This window comes from Hyperoodon ampullatus (genome assembly GCF_949752795.1).
Source record: "Hyperoodon ampullatus genome assembly, chromosome: 4".
Classification (NCBI taxonomy): Eukaryota; Metazoa; Chordata; class Mammalia; order Artiodactyla; family Ziphiidae; genus Hyperoodon; species Hyperoodon ampullatus.
The window spans coordinates 59,351,831-59,371,067 of NC_136917.1; the positions used below are offsets into that span (position 1 = coordinate 59,351,831).

General features: G+C 39.0%; 1 protein-coding gene across 1 annotated transcript in view; it reads right to left on the minus strand.

The window, feature by feature from the left end:
* The window catches only part of CTNNA1 (catenin alpha 1), a 347,088-nt gene that overhangs the window by 136,842 nt on the left and 191,009 nt on the right, over positions 1-19,237 (minus strand). The window contains exon 4 of the mRNA XM_079701645.1: positions 17,736-17,931. Within this exon, the coding sequence (XP_079557771.1) occupies positions 17,736-17,931 (196 nt within the window). The remainder of the gene's footprint in view (positions 1-17,735; positions 17,932-19,237) is intronic.

The following is a 19,237-nucleotide window of genomic DNA, read 5'->3' on the forward strand; positions in this document are numbered from 1 at the left end:
ATCGCAAAAAAAAAAAAAAAAAAAAAAAAAAAGTACTCTTTCTGTACACAAAAAAGGCAAACTAGGAAAACTGAGGCAGACAGGCAGTCTGTCCAACGTCACATGATCAGCAGTAAAGGTTGAGAACATAACTGTGTCTTCTGGAACCCACTACTACTGTTCCATCAGCCATGAAATCAGATCTGTCAACATGCCCATCCCCTGGCCTTTTCCCCTAACTAAGCTGGGGATAAAAGTTAAGCTCTTCCAGGGGCTTCCCTGGTGGCGCAGTGGTTGAGAGTCCGCCTGCCGATGCAGGGGACACGGGTTCGTGCCCCGGTCCGGGAGGATCCCACGTGCCGCGGAGCGGCTGGGCCCGTGAGTCATGGCCGCTGAGCCTGCGCGTCTCCGTATCGGGAGAGGCCACAACAGTGAGAGGCCCGCGTACCGCAAAAAAAAAAAAAAAAAAAAAAAAAAAAAAGTTAAGCTCTTCTGGAGTTCGAAACAAGGACAAATGGCAACTGTAAGTAAAGTAAACCAAAAAGCACCGTTCTACATTAGAACAGGACAAGATAAAGGCCTTTCTGAAGCATCAAATATCTTGAGTAAATTCCCTTCAAAGCAATCCAACTTTTTATAAAGTTATGGGTAAAGGACAGGTTTGGAAAGTGTGGGGGGGTGTGTGTATGAGACACACAAACACACACAAAGTAAAAAAAGAGAGGACTGTTTTTTCTTTTTTAACTTGAGCCTAGGAAACATGAGATATTCTATTATGCCACTCCTTTAAAACAAAGGATGTTGCTAAGTAATATTAATGAATATATACTCTTCTCCCAGAACAATGTCTGGAGTAGATCAAACAAGGTATTGGAACTGGGTCTGAATCCCAACTTTGCTATTTGATGGCTGTGTGACTTCAGGTTGCTTCAGCTCTAAGTCTGTTTTCTCTTCTCTAAAATGAGAATACCATCTCCCACCCCACTGGGCTGTTTTGAAAATTAAATGAAGTAATAAATACGAAGCTCACAAATACTTCTGTGCCCCTTCCACTTTCTCATCTGCTTTCTCCAATTCTTAAACCTATTCAGAACATTGTCATTGCTCACATACCAATCATTTCTTATATTTTCAGAAATAAGGGCATGCTAGCAAGTTTCTCAAAGGATGAAGGAAACATTGGCTTTTAATTTGTAGTGATGAAGTAGTAAAGGAGGCACCTCCTTCACTCCCATCTCCATAGTGCAGAAAGTGGTAAAAACCAGTCCTTTTGTGATAATAGTTACAAAGCTTGACTTAGTTCCCCTTGCTGGGCTTTAGTTTTTCCAGCTAGTTTTTAAAATTAAAAGAGAGAGAGAGAAATTATGCCAATCTGAGGTTCCTTCAAGTTTTTAAAAACTGGTCATCTCCCTCGTATATCCTATTTACAACTTCCCATCCCCAAAAGCCCATGCCATACTATAAAAATGGCTCCTAATCACAATGCCATAGCAGAGGGCACCAAGTCCTCAGAAATTCAGCTATGGAAACATCTCTATAAGCCTTCAAAAGTCCTCCAAGGAGACTCAAAATATAGAGCAAAGTTATATTTTCCCTAAAAACAATACTAAGGATACTTCTAATATGCTACTTGGCCAGAACTTTTTCTATCTTTAGGTCCAGAAAAAGACAAGAACTCGGCCAGCCCAGCAGAGGAACATGGTTTATCTTCTGTAAGTTATATAATCTACCAGCTCCAGGTGTCTTTACGAATAAAAAAAAAACCCTTTTTTTAAATTTCCACCTTAAATAGCAGATATACAATAATCTGTACTGCACAATGAGAATGGAAATCACAAAGTATTTATGTCATGGGGGAGACTACACCAACATACACGAAAATATTAACAGAGGTGGTATAGTATAAGGTTGTATAGCCCGATGGGTGATTATTTTCTGCTCTTTGTGTGGGTTTTATTTTTTAACTTTCTATAATGAATATCTTTTTAAAGAAAAAAGTCTTCAAATAATTTTAAAATGTAAAATATCCTTAATTCATGTCTGTGATACATAAAACTGAGGTTTTCCTAGAAACGAATAACTTAAAGCACTCCAAGAAAGTATATATGCAAATTTTCTTTTTTCAAAGGTATAAAAAAATCCCATGGCTACTAGTGTCACTGCAAAAAGGAAAAAGGAAAATTAGCATACATTATGAAATAAAAGCTGTGTAAAATCAGCTATCTTGAGAAGCTTATCCAAAATATGGGAAAGCCAACTGGTAAAATAAGGGGCCCATCTGCAAACCCAATCTTATTGTCATTATTTTTTTGTTTAGTTGCTGCAGGAGAAGCTCAACTATTATACAGACCCTAACTAGACATTTCTTAAATAGAACATTTTATAAGACCATATTGTTTGTTATCAACTGCCAGATCCAAAAGAAAAGATATTTTAAGACATCCACCTGAATATGCTTTTGAGGACCAGCAAACACAGCCCTGTGTTAAAATGACAGACGCTTCCAGGAGAAGAGTTAAAAGCCATTCATCATCTTAAACATGTTCCAATTATTTATTCATTTCATGATCAATTTCATGGCCATATGTGTAATTCTGATTCCCCCCTCCCACTAATTTCCTGGATAACCTTGGTCAAGTCACTTTGATCTCTTTATCTCAAAATGATTTTAACTGTCTAAAATTTTTCATTCTCTCAGATATCTCATACTATCCTTGTTAACAATGGCAGGCTTCAGTCTTTAAAATAAAAACTGTCCTATTTACCACACTCCTTTTAAGTTTTTGAAAAGTGAATAAAACTCTGGTCATAAATATAATAAAGAGAAGTCTTTAGTTTTCTGGTTCAAAATAACCTTCTTAAATCATATTACTCTATAGAGGATATTATTCAGCCATTAAAAATTATGTTGTAGGAAAGTACTTAATGATACTGAAAGATGTTCAGGACCCATTAAGTGAAAAAAATAAATGAGCAAAACATAATTCTACCCATGTGAGTATATTCATAAAAAACAAACTGGAGGGGTCAAGACCAAAATGTTAACCATTGATTTCATCTCTGGGTAACAAAATTATAGCTGATTTTTACTTCTCTTTTGCTCTTACTATCAAAAACATGTTCACTGCAGAAAATTAACTTTTGTTAAAGGAATGTTTTCAGTTCTACCCAGAGTAGCCAGACGAATAAGAGGGAAAAAAAAAGAGCAAGCAACCAACATCACAGGTAAGTCTGTTATAAACCACCCTGTACTTAACAGCTGGGCATCTTTTTACACAGTAGAAAGCCAAAAAAAAAAAAAAAAAAAATCCAGCCCCGAATCTGAATACAGGATTCCTAATTCTTGAAAGTTACTTTCTTATTGCTTTAGCTCCACTGATAAACCTACTTTATACCAAATTCTCTTAAACATATCTGATTAAAAGATCTCACCAAAAAGTGATATACCTGTTCTTACTTCTTTGTTATCATTCCACCAACTTTCTTTTTACAAAATAATAAATTGACAGGACCAAGTCTTCACAAAATTATTTGCCAACTTCAAGATAATCAAGGATTAACATGCATTTCCCAACCTGTCCCAATCCCTTCCCTCCAACATCCAAAATTTTTAAATTCATTTTCCATGATCTAGTAACAAAATAAGACATCTTCCACACTTGTCAATGAAGACAAACTGGCAATATAGTTGCAAATAACAGATTTTATAACATAGTTCTTATGGGAAGGAACCAAATGGTGGAATATATCTGGTGCAACTCACCCACCCTGTGACATACAGATGAACATGAACAAAACACTTAATGCTCTCCACCTTCACCTTTCCATTCATCAATGGGTGATATGTGGCAAAAACCACAGACCCCTAGATGACACCTCCGTAACTATAGAAAAACTGACAATGATTCAAAGAATTCCTGACAGATGCTTTAAGAGAACTTCCCTGGTGTGTCATTTTTAATCCACAAAACTGTTTATTTTTTGAAAATCAACCCAGAAAAAAAAACATTTAATATGTTATTTAAATACTGTCAGCCCATCTGAATCAGTTCAGGGAGCACCTAGAAAAACTCAATCTACACCCTTCCCCATCCACTCTGGGTAAGAAAAGGAGTTTTGAAATTTCTACTTTTTCTAGTAGACAGAATGGATCTTTTAAAAAAATTAACAGAGTACCACACATATTCATGTTCTCATCTTCCTTACTAATTCAAGTGTGCCCTGCTGCTATTCAAAAACACTCCAAAGAGAGGCACTTACTTCCTGATTACACATTCAAATAAATGCATAACATGCATTTCAACTTGGAATCACTTTAAGAAATTAACTAGTAGCAACCACGTTTCTACATCATGGTTGAAGTCATGCCAAAGTCAAAAATTCAATACCTAAGATAACTTCCTTAGCTACACTGTACAAATATATTAAGGCAGGAATATTACCCACTGTATCTTAAAGTATTATTATCCTGGTCAGTGTTATTATTTTTGTGAGTTTAACAAGATAGACTTTAAAAAAAAAAAAGAAGCAATTTCAAAATGACAGGAAACATTAGAATTTAATAACTTCATCCTCCTTTCCTCACTTCCAAGCTGGCTACACCAGAACCCAAGTATTTGCAAAGTAGCATATGCTCACACAAGGGTAGTGATCCAGAAGCAGACAGCATCCCTGACACATCCCAAGTCAAAGAAAATGTAGCCTCCAGCCTAGAGACTTACAGTTTAAGTCAGACAGACAACTTTAAGACATAAAACATCCAGATGCCGACCAGTTAATGACTTTTTGGAATTTGTATTTTGCTTTTCCTGCTCAAGTTAAATGAAGAACAACAGAAAATGGATTAAATAGTGAGAGCGGAGGAAGAGGGGTCAATAATGAACAAGTTTTAAATTAATCACAGTCCTCAGGAACATATGAAGGGTAGGAATTGGAGTGGGAGCACTTCTAACAACAGATACAGCCATCACGGGATCACATGAAGAGAGATATCCACAAAAATAAGCAGCGAAAACAGGATGAAAAATCTACCAAAATAGCAAGGGGAAAAGGCAGGATAACAAATGAGAAGCCAGAACTTAAAGCAAGAGTATGAGAAAAATCAGCTGATTTCTTGTTAGATTTAATGAAGAAAGTGATTACACTAATCTGAAAACCTAATTAACTTAAATTTAATCGTTTTCAAAACGTTAAATGTTTCTCTGCTATTGCTCTTCCATAGCATAATTAACACTTTTTGAAACCCATACTCAATATTCCAGGGTAGGAATACTTGTCATTTTTTTTCCTGTGAAAAATTAAAGAGCCCATATATAAGATCAAGCTCATGATTTCAACATGAATAAAACCACACTAACAAGACCAGACAGATTAAAATGCAGTCTCACACACCCACACAAAGCTCCTCAAAGCTATGTTTCAAGTCTTCACATCATGAACTTAGCAAACCCAGATTTCGCTGTCTCCTGTCTACCTCTCAAATCCTACTCAAAACACTCACTGACAGCTGCTTTGTCCTGATCACATCTGCCTTCTAACATCTATCTTGCAGGCTGGCTATATTAGATGTGGGTATACCAGTCTGAAGCTGTCAACATCTGCACTGGACAGAAGGCCAATTTTCACCTCCTTCAATCTGACTTCAGTTAGTTGCCAGGGAGAAAATTATGCCTCAAGAGCCTGATAACTTGTGCTCAATATTCTTTTGTAAGGGATAAAATACATCATTATTTTCCTTAAAACTGCCTTGCCAAGACCTACAATGGGGAAAAAAAAAATATATATATATATATATGTATACAGACACATATATACACACCACAAAAATATGTACACACACACACATATATATATGCATGCACACACACCTCTCCATATGTATATACTATTTTCTCCCTGTATACAAATCACTCAAACTATAACAAGGAAGAAGGCCTCTACATCCTCAATTTCACTGCACAATTACTGAGATAAATAAAAGAATGTCTCTTAATATCAATTTAAAACCTTCACTGACTATTCCTTCTTTATAACAATGTCCTTAAAAGACCATCAGTTTTATCCATGTAATTCTGTACTTCCAAGATTTAAAAAAAGCTGAGAAGATATTTGTGCAAGAAGTCCATTAATGAATATGCTCACCAACGAACTGTAACTGCTAAGATCACACAGATCTTAGCAAACTCAATAGTTTTAACTCTATTGTTTTAGAACGCCAATATATACTGCTTTCTTGCTCTGAATGTTACAAGACACTTTCTACAGAAAAGATGGTTCTTATAACAACTGAAACTTAGTACTGAACAACAATGATTGCTCTCAATAAGCTGAAGTCCTACTTCTACTCAAGAACAATGGGCTTGCATTATGATCACAGTTTACCTGAAATGGAATACTATAATGATCCCAAAGCCAGAGCTTGAAAGAGAAAGACAAATACCGTATGCTAACACATATATATGGAATTAAAAAAAAAAAAAAAAAATGTCATGAAGAACCTAGGGGTAAAACGGGAATAAAGACACAGACCTACTTGAGAATGGACTTGAGGATATGGGGAGGGGGAAGGGTAAGCTGTGACAAAGCGAAAGAGAAGCATGGACATATATACACTACCAAACGTAAGGTAGATAGATGGAGGGAAGCAGCCGCAGAGCACAGGGAGATCAGCTCGGTGCTTTGTGACCGCCTGGAGGGGTGGGATGGGGAGGGTGGGAGGGAGGGAGATGCATGAGGGAAGGGATGTGGGAACAGATATATATGTATGACTGATTCACTTTGTTATAAAGCAGAAACTAATAAAAAAAATAAAAATAAAAATAAATAAAATAAAATAAATAAATAAAATATGCAATTAAGATTTAAAAAAAAAAAAGAACAATGGGCTTGCATTATGATCAAAGTTTACCTGAAATGGAATGCTATAATGATCCCAAAGCCAGAGCTTGAAAAGAAAAGCCTCCAAAGAAATCTTAAGACAAATAACTGCCTGACATAAACAGACATGAAAGGTGGGAAACTATAAGCCAAACATTAAAATGTTTGCTTTCTATTTACTTGTCAAGGATACTTAGTAAAAGGATTTACTCTATTTTTACCTTCTATCCATTTGGGGAGATGGGGTATGTAGGTATTACTATTAACTGTTTTTCCAATATTGGAGAGGAGGCCACAGTGAATTATCCAGATGTTTTCATGTTGTCCACCATGTGAATAACAGCACATACATGAGAGATGACTGGGTGTGGTTAGTAGTATGGCAGTCATGGAACAAAAATCAAACCACATGGTCTGGGAGGCAATAAAAGTCACTAGATTTAGCTGCAATCTTTGCTCTTTTCAACTGAACTCAACCACCTTTTCCATGACTACCATAAAACAGGTCCCACCATTAAAATCATTACAGACACACACAATCATGTCTTGATTCTCCAAGTTAATACTACCTCTGCATACCAATAGATTAGCGATGAGAAACCTAAAAGATTAGCACCTCTGGTCCAATAGCCAAGTTACAATTTTTGAAAACCTGGCATAATTCCAATCAATAAGAAAAATAACAGGGATTCAACAAATCAACAAAGGAGCACTAATGTTTATAGATACTTATCACTGCCCTAGGGGCTCTCACAAGCACCATCATGTTTCAGATACAGTCATAAACAAACACGAAAAAATGGTCAACATCAATTACTCCAAATAATGCAAATTTAAAAAAATAAAGTAGCATTTTACACCTCTAAAGATAGTAAAAGGGCTTCCCTGGTGGTGCAGTGGTTGGGAGTCCGCCTGCCAGTGCAGGGGACACGGGTTTGAGCCCTGGTCTGGGAGGATCCCACATGCCGCAGAGCAACTGGGCCCGTGTGCCACAACTGCTGAGCCTGTGCTCTGGAGTCCATGAGCCGCAACTGCTGAAGCCCGCGCGCCTGGAGCCCGTGCTCCACAACAGGAGGGACCGCCGCAATGGGAAGCCCGCGCACCGCACTGAAGAGTGGCCCCCGCTGGCCGCAACTGGAGGGGGCCCACACACAGCAACAGGGATACGGTGCAGCCAAAAATAAATAAATAGATTTTTTTTTAAAAAAAAAGGATAGTAAAAAATTTTAATGGACTATCCCATTACTTGTCAAGAAGGATAATTTGCTTCCATTAAACATCATATTATTATATCCCTTGTTCCCTAGGAGAACGCTCCACCATTCCTTGTGTCGTGGGGTGAACATGTGATCCACACTGGCTCATCAATCTCCTCCGGAGATAGAAACTGGTTTAGAGCCGAGCGTGACCAAAGCAAAGCTAATCAGTCCCCTCCATGACTAAGATATAAACACTAAGAAAGAAAAGTTTTATCTGCTGGGATGACAAAACTAGGATGATCACCTCAAACTAGAGGTGGACATCTTGTCCAATATGTATATATGAAAACAGAGGTAAACAAATACATGGAGGCAAGTGATGAAGGAAGCTTCACATCCTTTCAGTCAAGTCACACTGGCCATGCCTGAACTCAGGATCTACTCCTGGAATTCCCCGTTACTAAGACCCATTAACTCCCTTTTTGCTTAAACAAGTTTGAGTTGAATTTCTGTAACCTGTAATAGGTGAGGTTATATGAACACTAAGCAAACTAGATAGACAGACAGATAGAGAGATAGATATAACCCTCCTGGAGAACTATTTAGGACTACATTTTTTTTTTTTTTGCGGTACGCGGGCCTCTCACCGTTGTGGCCTCTCCCGTTGCGGAGCACAGGCTCCGGAAGCGCAGGCTCGGCGGCCATGGCTCACGGGCCCAGCCGCTCTGCGGCATGTGGGGTCTTCCCGGACCGGGGCACGAACCCGTGTCCCCTGCATCGGCAGGCGGACTCTCAACCACTGCGCCACCAGGGAAGCCCAGGATTACATTTTTAAAGTCCTAAAATCTATGTCCCTGAGGAAACTTTCTGAATGGTAGTTACATGAGTATACACATATGTAAAACTTCTTCAATCTGTACACCAATTTGTGTACTTTGCTGTATATAATATAAATTATACTCTAATTTTTTTTAAAAAGATCTGTGCCCCTATATTCCTACTCCAGAAAATACATCTTAAAGATATAATTTTTTGAAAAAGGGAAAACATTATATATACATGGTATTCACTCACTACAGCATTATTTATATCAAAAACATAAAAATAACCTCTAAGTCTAATAACAGGGAAATGATGTAATAGAAAGTACATAGTTTGGTTTTTTTTAATAAATTTATTTATTTTTGGCTGCATTGGCTCTTTGTTGCTGCGCCCGGGCTTTCTCTAGTTGTGGTGAGCAGGGGCTACTCTTTGTTGCAGCGCGCAGGCTTCTCATTTGCGGTGGCTTCTCTTGTTGCGGAGCATGGGCTCTAAGCACGCGGGCTTCAGTAGTTATGGCACACGGGCTCAGTAGTAGTGGCTCGCGGGCTCAGCTGCTCCACAGCATGGGGGATCTTCCCGGGCCAGGGATCAAACCCATGTCCCCTTCATTGGCAGGCAGATTCTTAACGACTGCGCCACCAGGAAGTCCCAGAAAGTACATAGTTTTAAAGATAATAAATTCCAAGGTTATACTAAATCATAAAAAAATGCCTATAGTTAGTGTTAAATTTTTTTAAAGGAAATAGTAAAATGATATCAAAGCTAGAAATAAAACTAGGGTAAAATGCATATGCGTGTAGCCAAGGACTTGAAAAGAAACACAAAACTAAATAAATATAAAATACTATTTATAATAATTCAAAAAATAAAATAATGTAAACTAATAAAACATATAGAGGATATATATATTATATATATATACATGGTGCTAAGCACTAATGAAAGAAATAAAAAAGATCTAAATTGATGGAAACATATTTTGTTCATAGAAGACTCAATATAGTAAAAATATCAATTCTCCCCAAATTGATTAATGTAATTCCTACCAAAATTGCAGCTTTTTTGTAGACATAGACAAGATTATCTAAAATTTATATGGAAAAGCAATAAAAACTAGAATAGCTAAAACAATTTAGAAAAAGAATAAAGGGGGAGGAATCACTCTACCCACTTCTAAGACTCATAGCTACAGTAATAAAGACTGTGTGAGCACTGGCAGAGGAACAGACACATAGATAATACAACAAAACGGAGAACCCAGAAATAATCTCACACAAGTACAGGTGACTGATTTTTAACAGGGTGCAAAAGCAATTCAATGAAGGAAAGACAGTCTTTTCAACAAACGATACTGGAACAGTTGGATGTCTGCAAGGGAAAAAAGAACTCAACCTAAACCTCACATTTTATACAAAAACTAACCCAAAATGAGTCTGAGAGTTAAACGTAAAACATAAAACTTCATGAGCTAACATAAAGCTTGTTAAAGAATTCTTAGACGTGACACCAAAAGCACGATCCATGGGCTTCCCTGGTGGCGCAGTGGTTAAGAATCCACCTACCAATGCAGGGGACACGGGTTCGAGCCCTGGCCCAGGAAGATCCCATATGCCATGGAGCAACTAAGCCTGTGTGCCACAACTACTGAGCCCACGTGCCACAACTACTGAGCCCACGTGCCACAACTACTGAAGCCCACGCGCCTAGAGCCTGTGCTCCACCACAAGAGAAGCCACCACAACGTGAAGCCCGAGCACTGCAACGAAGAGTAGCCCCACTCGCCACAACTAGAGAAAGCCCGCACGCAGCAACAAAGACCCAATGCAGCCAAAAATAATTTTTTTTAAAAAAAAGCACGATCCATAAATGGGGGGGAATATCAATAAATTGGACTTCATCAAAATTAAAAACTTACTATGCAAAAGACCTGTTAAGAGGATGAAAAGTCAAGCTACATCCACACTATGGAGTACTCACAGACAAACTACTGATAGACACACCAACTTGGATGGCTCTCAAGGGCAACATGTTAAGTGGAAAAAAAAAAAAAAGCCAATTTTGAAAGGTCATATACTTATACACAGTATATTATACTGTATGATTCCACTTACACAATATTCTGGGAATGACAGAATTAGAGATGGAGACAGATTAGTTGCCAAGGGTTAGGGATGGTGGGGAATATAAGCAACATGGGTATGACTATAACGGGTAGCATGAGGGAGAGCTTTGTGGTGATGGAATAGTTCTGTATCTTGATTGCAGAAATGGTTACACAAATCTTCACAGGTGATAAAACCAGAGAATTACTGTGCCAATGTCAGTTTCCTGGTGTTGATACTGCACTATAGTTCCATAAAATGTAGCCATTAGGGGAAACTGGGTAAAGGTATACTAGACTGCTCTGTACTATCTTTGCAAATCCCTGTGAATCAAAATAAAAAGTTAAGAAAAATAATAATGTTAGTTGACTTTTTATTAGTGTAAATAAACACTGAAGCAAATAATGTAATGGAATTTTTTTCAGCTTGATGGAAAACTGCGTACCAGAACCTTAGAATGGCTCTAAACTGAGGAGAGTATGCTAATTTTAGGTAATTCACCTGGAGTTTTTAGTAGCACACACTGCCTCAATATATACCCTAAGTGATTCAAGTCTGAGGAACATATTGTAATTTTTCACATACCAGGTCCCTTAGTTTTATCTATAAAGAAAATTAGCCATTTACCACAGGCCAAACTGGCAGTAAACCAGCTTGACAACGGGCCAACTCTCCCTTTCCACGGTCTGTTGCAGCAGTCCTGTCCTTAATAGCACCATCTCACCGCCCACCACCTTGATGGTTTCCTGACTGTAGGTCTGGCCTCCAGGCCCGCCCCCAACCACTTTAAAGCTTCCTGCACACACCTGAGAAACTAATCTCTCCCAAACACCACTTTTTTTCATATTCTGTGTTGCCCAGATGGCAGAAATTCTTAAAAACAGGAACAAAGTTAAGGAGACATGTTTCAGTTTAATTTAAGAAGAAAAAAGCTTTAAAAATAAACACAAGGCTGGAAAAAGCTGCTTCCAGAGGTAGCAAGTCCTGAGTCACTACATATATTTAAATATATGGGAAACTGAACCTGGGAGACCTGTTCCAGCCACAGAACCCTCTAGTCCTGTGTCATTTCCCGGACAGTGCTCCCTTCTTCACCTGGCATTCCAAGCCACCCTCTAAAATCTAGCTTCCAAGCTCTTTCTTATCCAACCTCTCCTCCCAGCACTCCTCTCCAGTCACAACCCTCACTGTTCCTCACCCACATCTTGCTCTGTCTGCTGGTTTTCTTACCTGAATGACTTTTTCCCCTCCCTTCTTTCACCTTTCAAGATCCACTACTGCACCTTCAGGAAGCTTTTCTAATCCCATGCTTAACCTCCTAGTCCACTCCATTCTTTGCATGACACTCATGCTATTATTAATTTACATTTCCATATGTCCTGATTATAAGCTCCAAGATGAAACAGGAAAAACAGCCTCCTGTCTGTCTGCCTGCCTTTTTTCTTTTTGGCCGCACCGCTCTGCATGCAGAATCTTAGTTCCCTGACCAGGGACTGAAACTAAGCCCCCTACAGCAGGGGTCCCTAACCCCCAGGCCACGGACAGGTGCGGCGGACTGTTAGGAACCGGGCTGCACAGCAGGAGGTACAAAGGAGGTGCGGGCAAGGGAGCGAAGCTTCATCTGCCTGCTCCCCATTGCTCGCATCACCACCTGAACCATCCCCACCCCCATCCGTGGAAAAACTGTCCTCCACAAAATGGGTCCCTGGTGCCAAAAAGGTTGGGGACCACTGCAGTGGCACTGAGTCCTAACCACTGGACTGCCAGGGAATTCCTGAAGACAGTCTCTCTGCATCAGAGACCACACATGGTCACCCAACCCCTTCCCCACTCTGGTGTCTCTAAACACAAGCTTCTTCCCAGGAAACCCACTGTTGTGCAGTACACCAATCATTGGTCCCTTTACCGAACAGAGTATCATTAGAAGCCGTGCGGGAATACATAAAGGTGCACCTCAGGGCTTCCCTGGTGGCGCAGTGGTTGAGAGTCCGCCTTCCGATGCAGGGGACACAGGTTCGTGCCCCGGTCCGGGAAGATCCCACATGCCGTGGAGCGGCTGGGCCCGTGAGCCATGGCCGCTGAGCCTGTGCGTCCAGAGCCTGTGCTCCGCAGCGGGAGAGGCCACAACAGTGAGAGGCCCGCCTACCGCAAAAAAAAAAAAAAAAAAAAAAAGGTGCACCTCAGATTCTTGGGGCCTTCTCCTCCCTCCTCCACCCAGAAATGCCCAAGAGCTGTAGGGAAGAAGTCACTGATGCAGCAGCAAGTCTCTGTTCTTGGCCTTTGAGATCTAACTGTGAATTGTAACTAATGGATTAAAAACCCTGTTCTAGTAGAAACTATTCCTCATCAGTCAACTTCCGATTTACCATCACTGGTCCTCCTTTATTAATGTCTCCCCTTTTCAAACAAGTTTCATTTAGGCTTTCCCATCTCTGTCCCTTGGATGTCCCCTAATCAGTTAAGGGCCCTCTTTTTCTCATCAGAGCCCTATTCAAGGATTCACGAATACTCTTTTCCAGGTATCGTTAAAATACATCAATATGTGGGCTTCCCTGGTGGCGCAGTGGTTAAGAATCCGCCAACCAATGCAGGGGACGTGGGTTCGAGCCCTGGTCCGGGAAGATCCCACGTGCTGCGGAGCAACTAAGCCCGCGAGCCACAACTACTGAGCCCACGTGCCACAACTACTGAAGCCCATGCGTCTAGAGCCCGTGCTCTGCAACAACAGAAGTCACTGCAATGAGAAGCACACGCACCGCAACGAAGAGTAGCCCCCACTCACCACAACTAGAGAAAGCCGCACACAGCAACGAAGACCCAACGTGACCAAAAATAAATAAATAAATTTTTTTTTTAATCAATATATATGGGCTTCCCTGGTGGCACAGTGGTTGAGAGTCTGCCTGCCGATGCAGGGGACACGGGTTCGTGCCCTGGTCCAGGAAGATCCCGCATGCCGCGGAGCGGCTAGGTCCTTGAGCCATGGCCGCTGAGCCTGCGCGTCTGGAGCCTATGCTCCGTAACGGGAGAGGCCACAACAGTGAGAGGCCCGCGTACCGCAAAAAAAAAAAAAAAAATCAATATATGTATAAGGAATGGATGCTAATGGGTATGAGATTTCTTTTGGGGGTGATGAAAATGTTCTGGAATTAAATAATGGTGACAGCTGCACAATTCTGTGAATATACTAAAAACCACTGAATCATATACGTTTTAAAAGGGTGAATTTTATGTTAAGTGAATTACATCTCAATTTCTTTTTTTTTAAGGTAAGATTCTCCACTAGTATCCCTGCATTTACATTTGGCAGTGGGGAGGAAACTCACCTTAATTTTTGGAAAGAGCCTTTTCTCACAAAATTCTTGGAGAACATAGTCAATTACCTTCCTCAAACATTTAAGTGCCTATCATCTAAGCCTGTGCGCCACAACTACTGAGTCTGCGCTCTAGAGCCCGTGAGCCACAACTACTGAGCCCGCGTGCCACAACTAATGAAGTGCACGCACCTAGAGCCCACGCTCTGCAACAAGAGAAGCCACTTCAATGAGAAGCCCGCACGCCACAATGAAGAGTAGCCCTGCTCACCGCAACTAGAGAAAGCCCATGCCCAGCAACAAAGACCCAACGCAGCCAAAAATAAATAAATAAATAAATAAATAAATAAATACACATCCTTTAGCAATTAAGTGTTCCAGTGGATAAGCAACAGACTTGAAATGCAAAGGATTCTAACTCTACTTCATTAGTCAATCTGCTATGGAGCGCTAGATAAATCATAATTACTCTACGTTTTATATACCAGTAAAATTCAGAGCAGTTAGGTCAGAGTTTTGCGTAAGTGCTCAGGACCACTGAAAGCGGGCCTGGGAAAGGTTTTTGCATTAATTATCTTTCCCTACCCAATAAATTACCCCAAAATTTGGTTGCTTAAAAAAAATATTTATTATCTCCCCAAGTTTTCTGTGGGTCAGGAATTCAGGGTTGTTTGGGGCTGCCATCACCTGAAACTTGACTGTAGCTGGGGGATGTGCTTCCAAGGCAGCTTACTTACATGCTTGGCAAATTGGTACAAGAGACATCAGTTCCTCTCCACAAAACCTCCTGAGTATCCTTTTAACATAGCAGCCAGCTTCCCCAGAGTGAATAACCCATGAGAAGGAGATAAGAGGATACAACACTCTTTTTATGACTTTGCTTCGAAAGTAAATAGTATAACTTCCACATCCCATTCTATTCTTTATAGAACCAAGAGTCTCTAAGTACAACACACATTCAAGAGAATCAAAGGTAGAGGCCACTTTTTAAACGGAGAGGTGTCAAAGAACCTGCAGATATATTAACATCACTTCAGGGTTTCAAACGATGAGTAAACAGCTTCAACAACATAACCAACAAGGTTTGGTTGACTAAAGAATCTGTGCTTAACCATTTTCATACCACGTATTTTCTACTTATGATAGGAGAAAGGCTGCATCACCATTTGTTAACAATCACCAAAGAAAAAAGTAAGCCAACAGAAAAAAGGCAAGGCACTTCAGCTTTTCACGTCTGATACAGTAACGATGATGACAGGCAGTTGTATATTTGCTTTAGTTTTACTTTTGTTTTGTTTTGTCTTCCTGCAAGGAGAAGGAAAATTATGGTGACTAAATCATGAACAGATCAAAAATAATTGCAAAGCTGGACTGGGACGAACAAGTATTTATGATTCAGAGCCACATAAAAGATTTTCTCAGATATAAACAAGAAAAACAAAGAAACAGAAATTTAGATATGCATTCATAATGGGGGGGTGCTTGGGGAGAGTGTATTATACCATGATTGCTACAGATTTGTATCAGAGTAACTTCTGAAACAAGGAACATATACAGTGGGAAAAAAAGTTACTTGCAATAATTAAGCTTTATTTTGAAAATAAATGTCTTAGTCACTAGACAATGAACACTTGACCAAATTCACCTGTTAAGATTGTTTCATTAGAGGAGGCAAGAAGGCCTAGGAAACAAAACTTTCTGAGGTCAGTGAAGTAACAGCTGTCCTGATTTCCTCAACAGGAAGCTCAAAAATTGTCCTGAATTGGAAAATTAAACCACTTTAAAATAAACTCATTAAAAACCCACTCTACCAAGTTGATAGTGTCCTGCCAAAATTCAAGTCCACCCAGAACCTGTGAATGTGGCCTTATTTAGATATAGGGTCTTTGCAGATATAACCAAATTAAGATGAGGTCATACTGGGTGGACCTTAAATCAGTGACTAATGTCCTTATAAGAGGTAACTTTGCAACACAGAGATACATTGAGAATAAATACCATGTGACAAAAAGAGCCAGATATTGGAGTGATGTGTCTATAAGCCAAGGAATGCCAAGGATTGCCAGCAACAACCAGAAGCCAGGAAAGAACATGGAACAGATTCTTCATCTGAGGCCCCAAGAAAGAATCAACCCTGCTGACGCCTTGATTTCAGATATCGGGCCTCCAGAACTTTAAAAATAAAATTTCTGTTGTTCTAAGCTACCAAGTTTGTTGTAATTTATTTATGGCAGCCAGAGAAAACTAACACATCCACCTAGCTAGTATTATGGAACTTAAGTAATCTCATCATTTGCAGTATTAAAATATTTATTCACAAACTCAGAACAATGGGAGATAGCATCTCCATTTAATGCACCGCTCTTTTTGGGTACTGTCACAGGGATGAATTTGACTTAAGATTCCAATGGACTATGTACATTGCTGTCAGCCATCAGAGAGCCACTGGGGTTCTCCCAAAAGCCAGTAAAGCACATGCACAGAGCAGGAGGTCAGTTCACCTTAGATGATATCCAACAGCTGTAAAAAAAACCTATGTCTTTGTTGAAGTCCTCCTGCTGGACCAGAAGTTTAACACAAAACTGCAGGTTTCAAGAAGTTAATCGTCCAGATTTAAAGTCCTCTTATCTAGATAACCAACAAGGACCTACTGTATAGCACAGGGAACTCTGTTCAATATTCTGTAATAACCTAAATGGGAAAAGAATTTGAAAGAAGAATAGATACATGTATATGTATAACTGAATCACTTTGCTGTACACCTGAAACTAATACAACATTGTCAATCAACTATATTCCAATATAAAATAAAATAAATTTTTAAATAAAATAAAGTCCTCTTATATTGTGCTTATTACATCATAGTGATGACAGTTTTTCTAATAGTAACTACTGATAAGCTGTGGGTTACAATTTCACTTTTTACTACTTCTGAGTTTCCAAAAAAAATGTTTCCCTTAAGCTCACATTTAAATTATTTTAAACTCAAGCCAGTGCAAATATGCATGGCTGATTTAACATACCAGTCTGACAGAATGAAGCAGTTTCTAGTGTATTTTCAGAATGGCTGGACATTTTTCCATTTTATCACCCTTACATCTTCAGCACAAACTAAGAGATATTACATAGGATAAAATATAAACTTCTGCCCCATTTATTTCCTATCAAATTGTGTTATAACATTTCTAAGACTCAACTATTATTTGGAACACCCAAGGGAACTGGATTCAGAGTCTCCAAAAAAGACGTTCCTTTGTTAATCTCTCCTGATTTAAGCTTAAGCCAGTACAACTTAATACATCTCCACTAAGTGAATATTCATAGTTACTTGAGCAACTGGCAAGAATATAAAAATGAAAATACTGACCACAAAAAGTCACCTTTAAGGATTATTTTTCTAGAAAGGCCTGCCTCTCTATATATAAAAAGTGATATTGACCTACCTTGTTTTCGAACATCTTCTACAGCAGCCACAAGCTCCTCCTTGAGAAACTGACTCTCCTTTGCAATTTTATCCCCCTTCTCCAAGAAATTCTCAGTTGCCTGTTCAACAGATGCAGCCAAAACATGGGCCTTCTTAGAACGACCTCTCTTCTTATTAGAGGGCCCCTTGCTATTGGTGTTTACCAGGGTTGTAACCTAAAAGTTTCATTTTTGAAAATTAAATTGTAGTCAATTAAAATTTTTAAAAAAACAGAAAGACTAACATCTTTAAAGGTAGCAAGAATAAATTATTCATAATAAAATGAAACATGACACTTATGAGATTCCACTAAGCATTAACAAATAACATACAACTCTCTCCATATTTAAGATATTCAGGAATGATACTCTATTTAGTTTCCAAAATAATTTAGCTATCTCAATATGTAAGCTAAGAAATATAATGAATATTTTAATTCCTCAAACATGATCATTAGGTTTTTAAGCTTCATTTTACAAATTAAAAACTGGTAACAAACAAGTTACATGTCTCTACTGCATGTCATCAAGAAGGTTAGAAAGAGGTTAACAATGAATTTATTAGATCTACCTGGAGGTCACATTTTTCCATGTTTTCAACCTGTGCAAAATGTTTTAAGATAACTTGCTTCTGAAATCTTTTCAGTGTATTCACACAAATCGCAATTAATTAGGAAAGGTCCTTAATAAAGAAAGGAACAATTGCCCAAAGCAGCCTACTGTGATGATGTTTTAAGTTCCAGACATTAACCATCATTAACACATATAATAATGATGATCTGTATAGGTTGAAGATGACTAAACATTTATTAGTGTAATGCGGTCCACAGACCTGAGAGCTGCAGTAGATGGGCTCCAAGAAAGTAAATATTCTCGAGTATTACCACACACTCCTACTTACTTACTTACTTATTTATAATACTAGTTTATATTTATGAGCTAGAATGGAGTTTTTTAAAAAGCTAGCACATGCCATTACATCTCATTTTCGTGCTCACACAGTATCTGTCTGTCTGTCTGTCTCTCTCACATACACACACACACAAGTAAAATGTGCCAAAACACTAAAAGTGCATAGCTAGTTGCTAACAGTTAATGAAATGTCATCACACTGTGATATCTGTACTTGTAACAAGACATACCAAACCTACACCCTCAAGTTAAATGACCTGTTAATCAATCCTAGACAACAAAAGGTGTGTTAAGCAGGGTGAAGAAGCTTAACAGTCAAGGCTCCACATCCTATCTTTTTTGGAAATACTTTTAAGTATTAGTTGCACTACATACCACTAGCCCCTATTACTGCCAATAAGACTGAAAAAATGGCAGCAAGTGTGTTTCTAAAGGGCTAAATGAATTCACACATCAATATTTAACTATTAGCGGAGCCAAATTGTCTCATTACTATCAGCCTAAACTCAACCACTCAAATTAAGGCTTTAAACTAAATAACCTTGCCCTGTGTTTATTACCGGGGCCTATT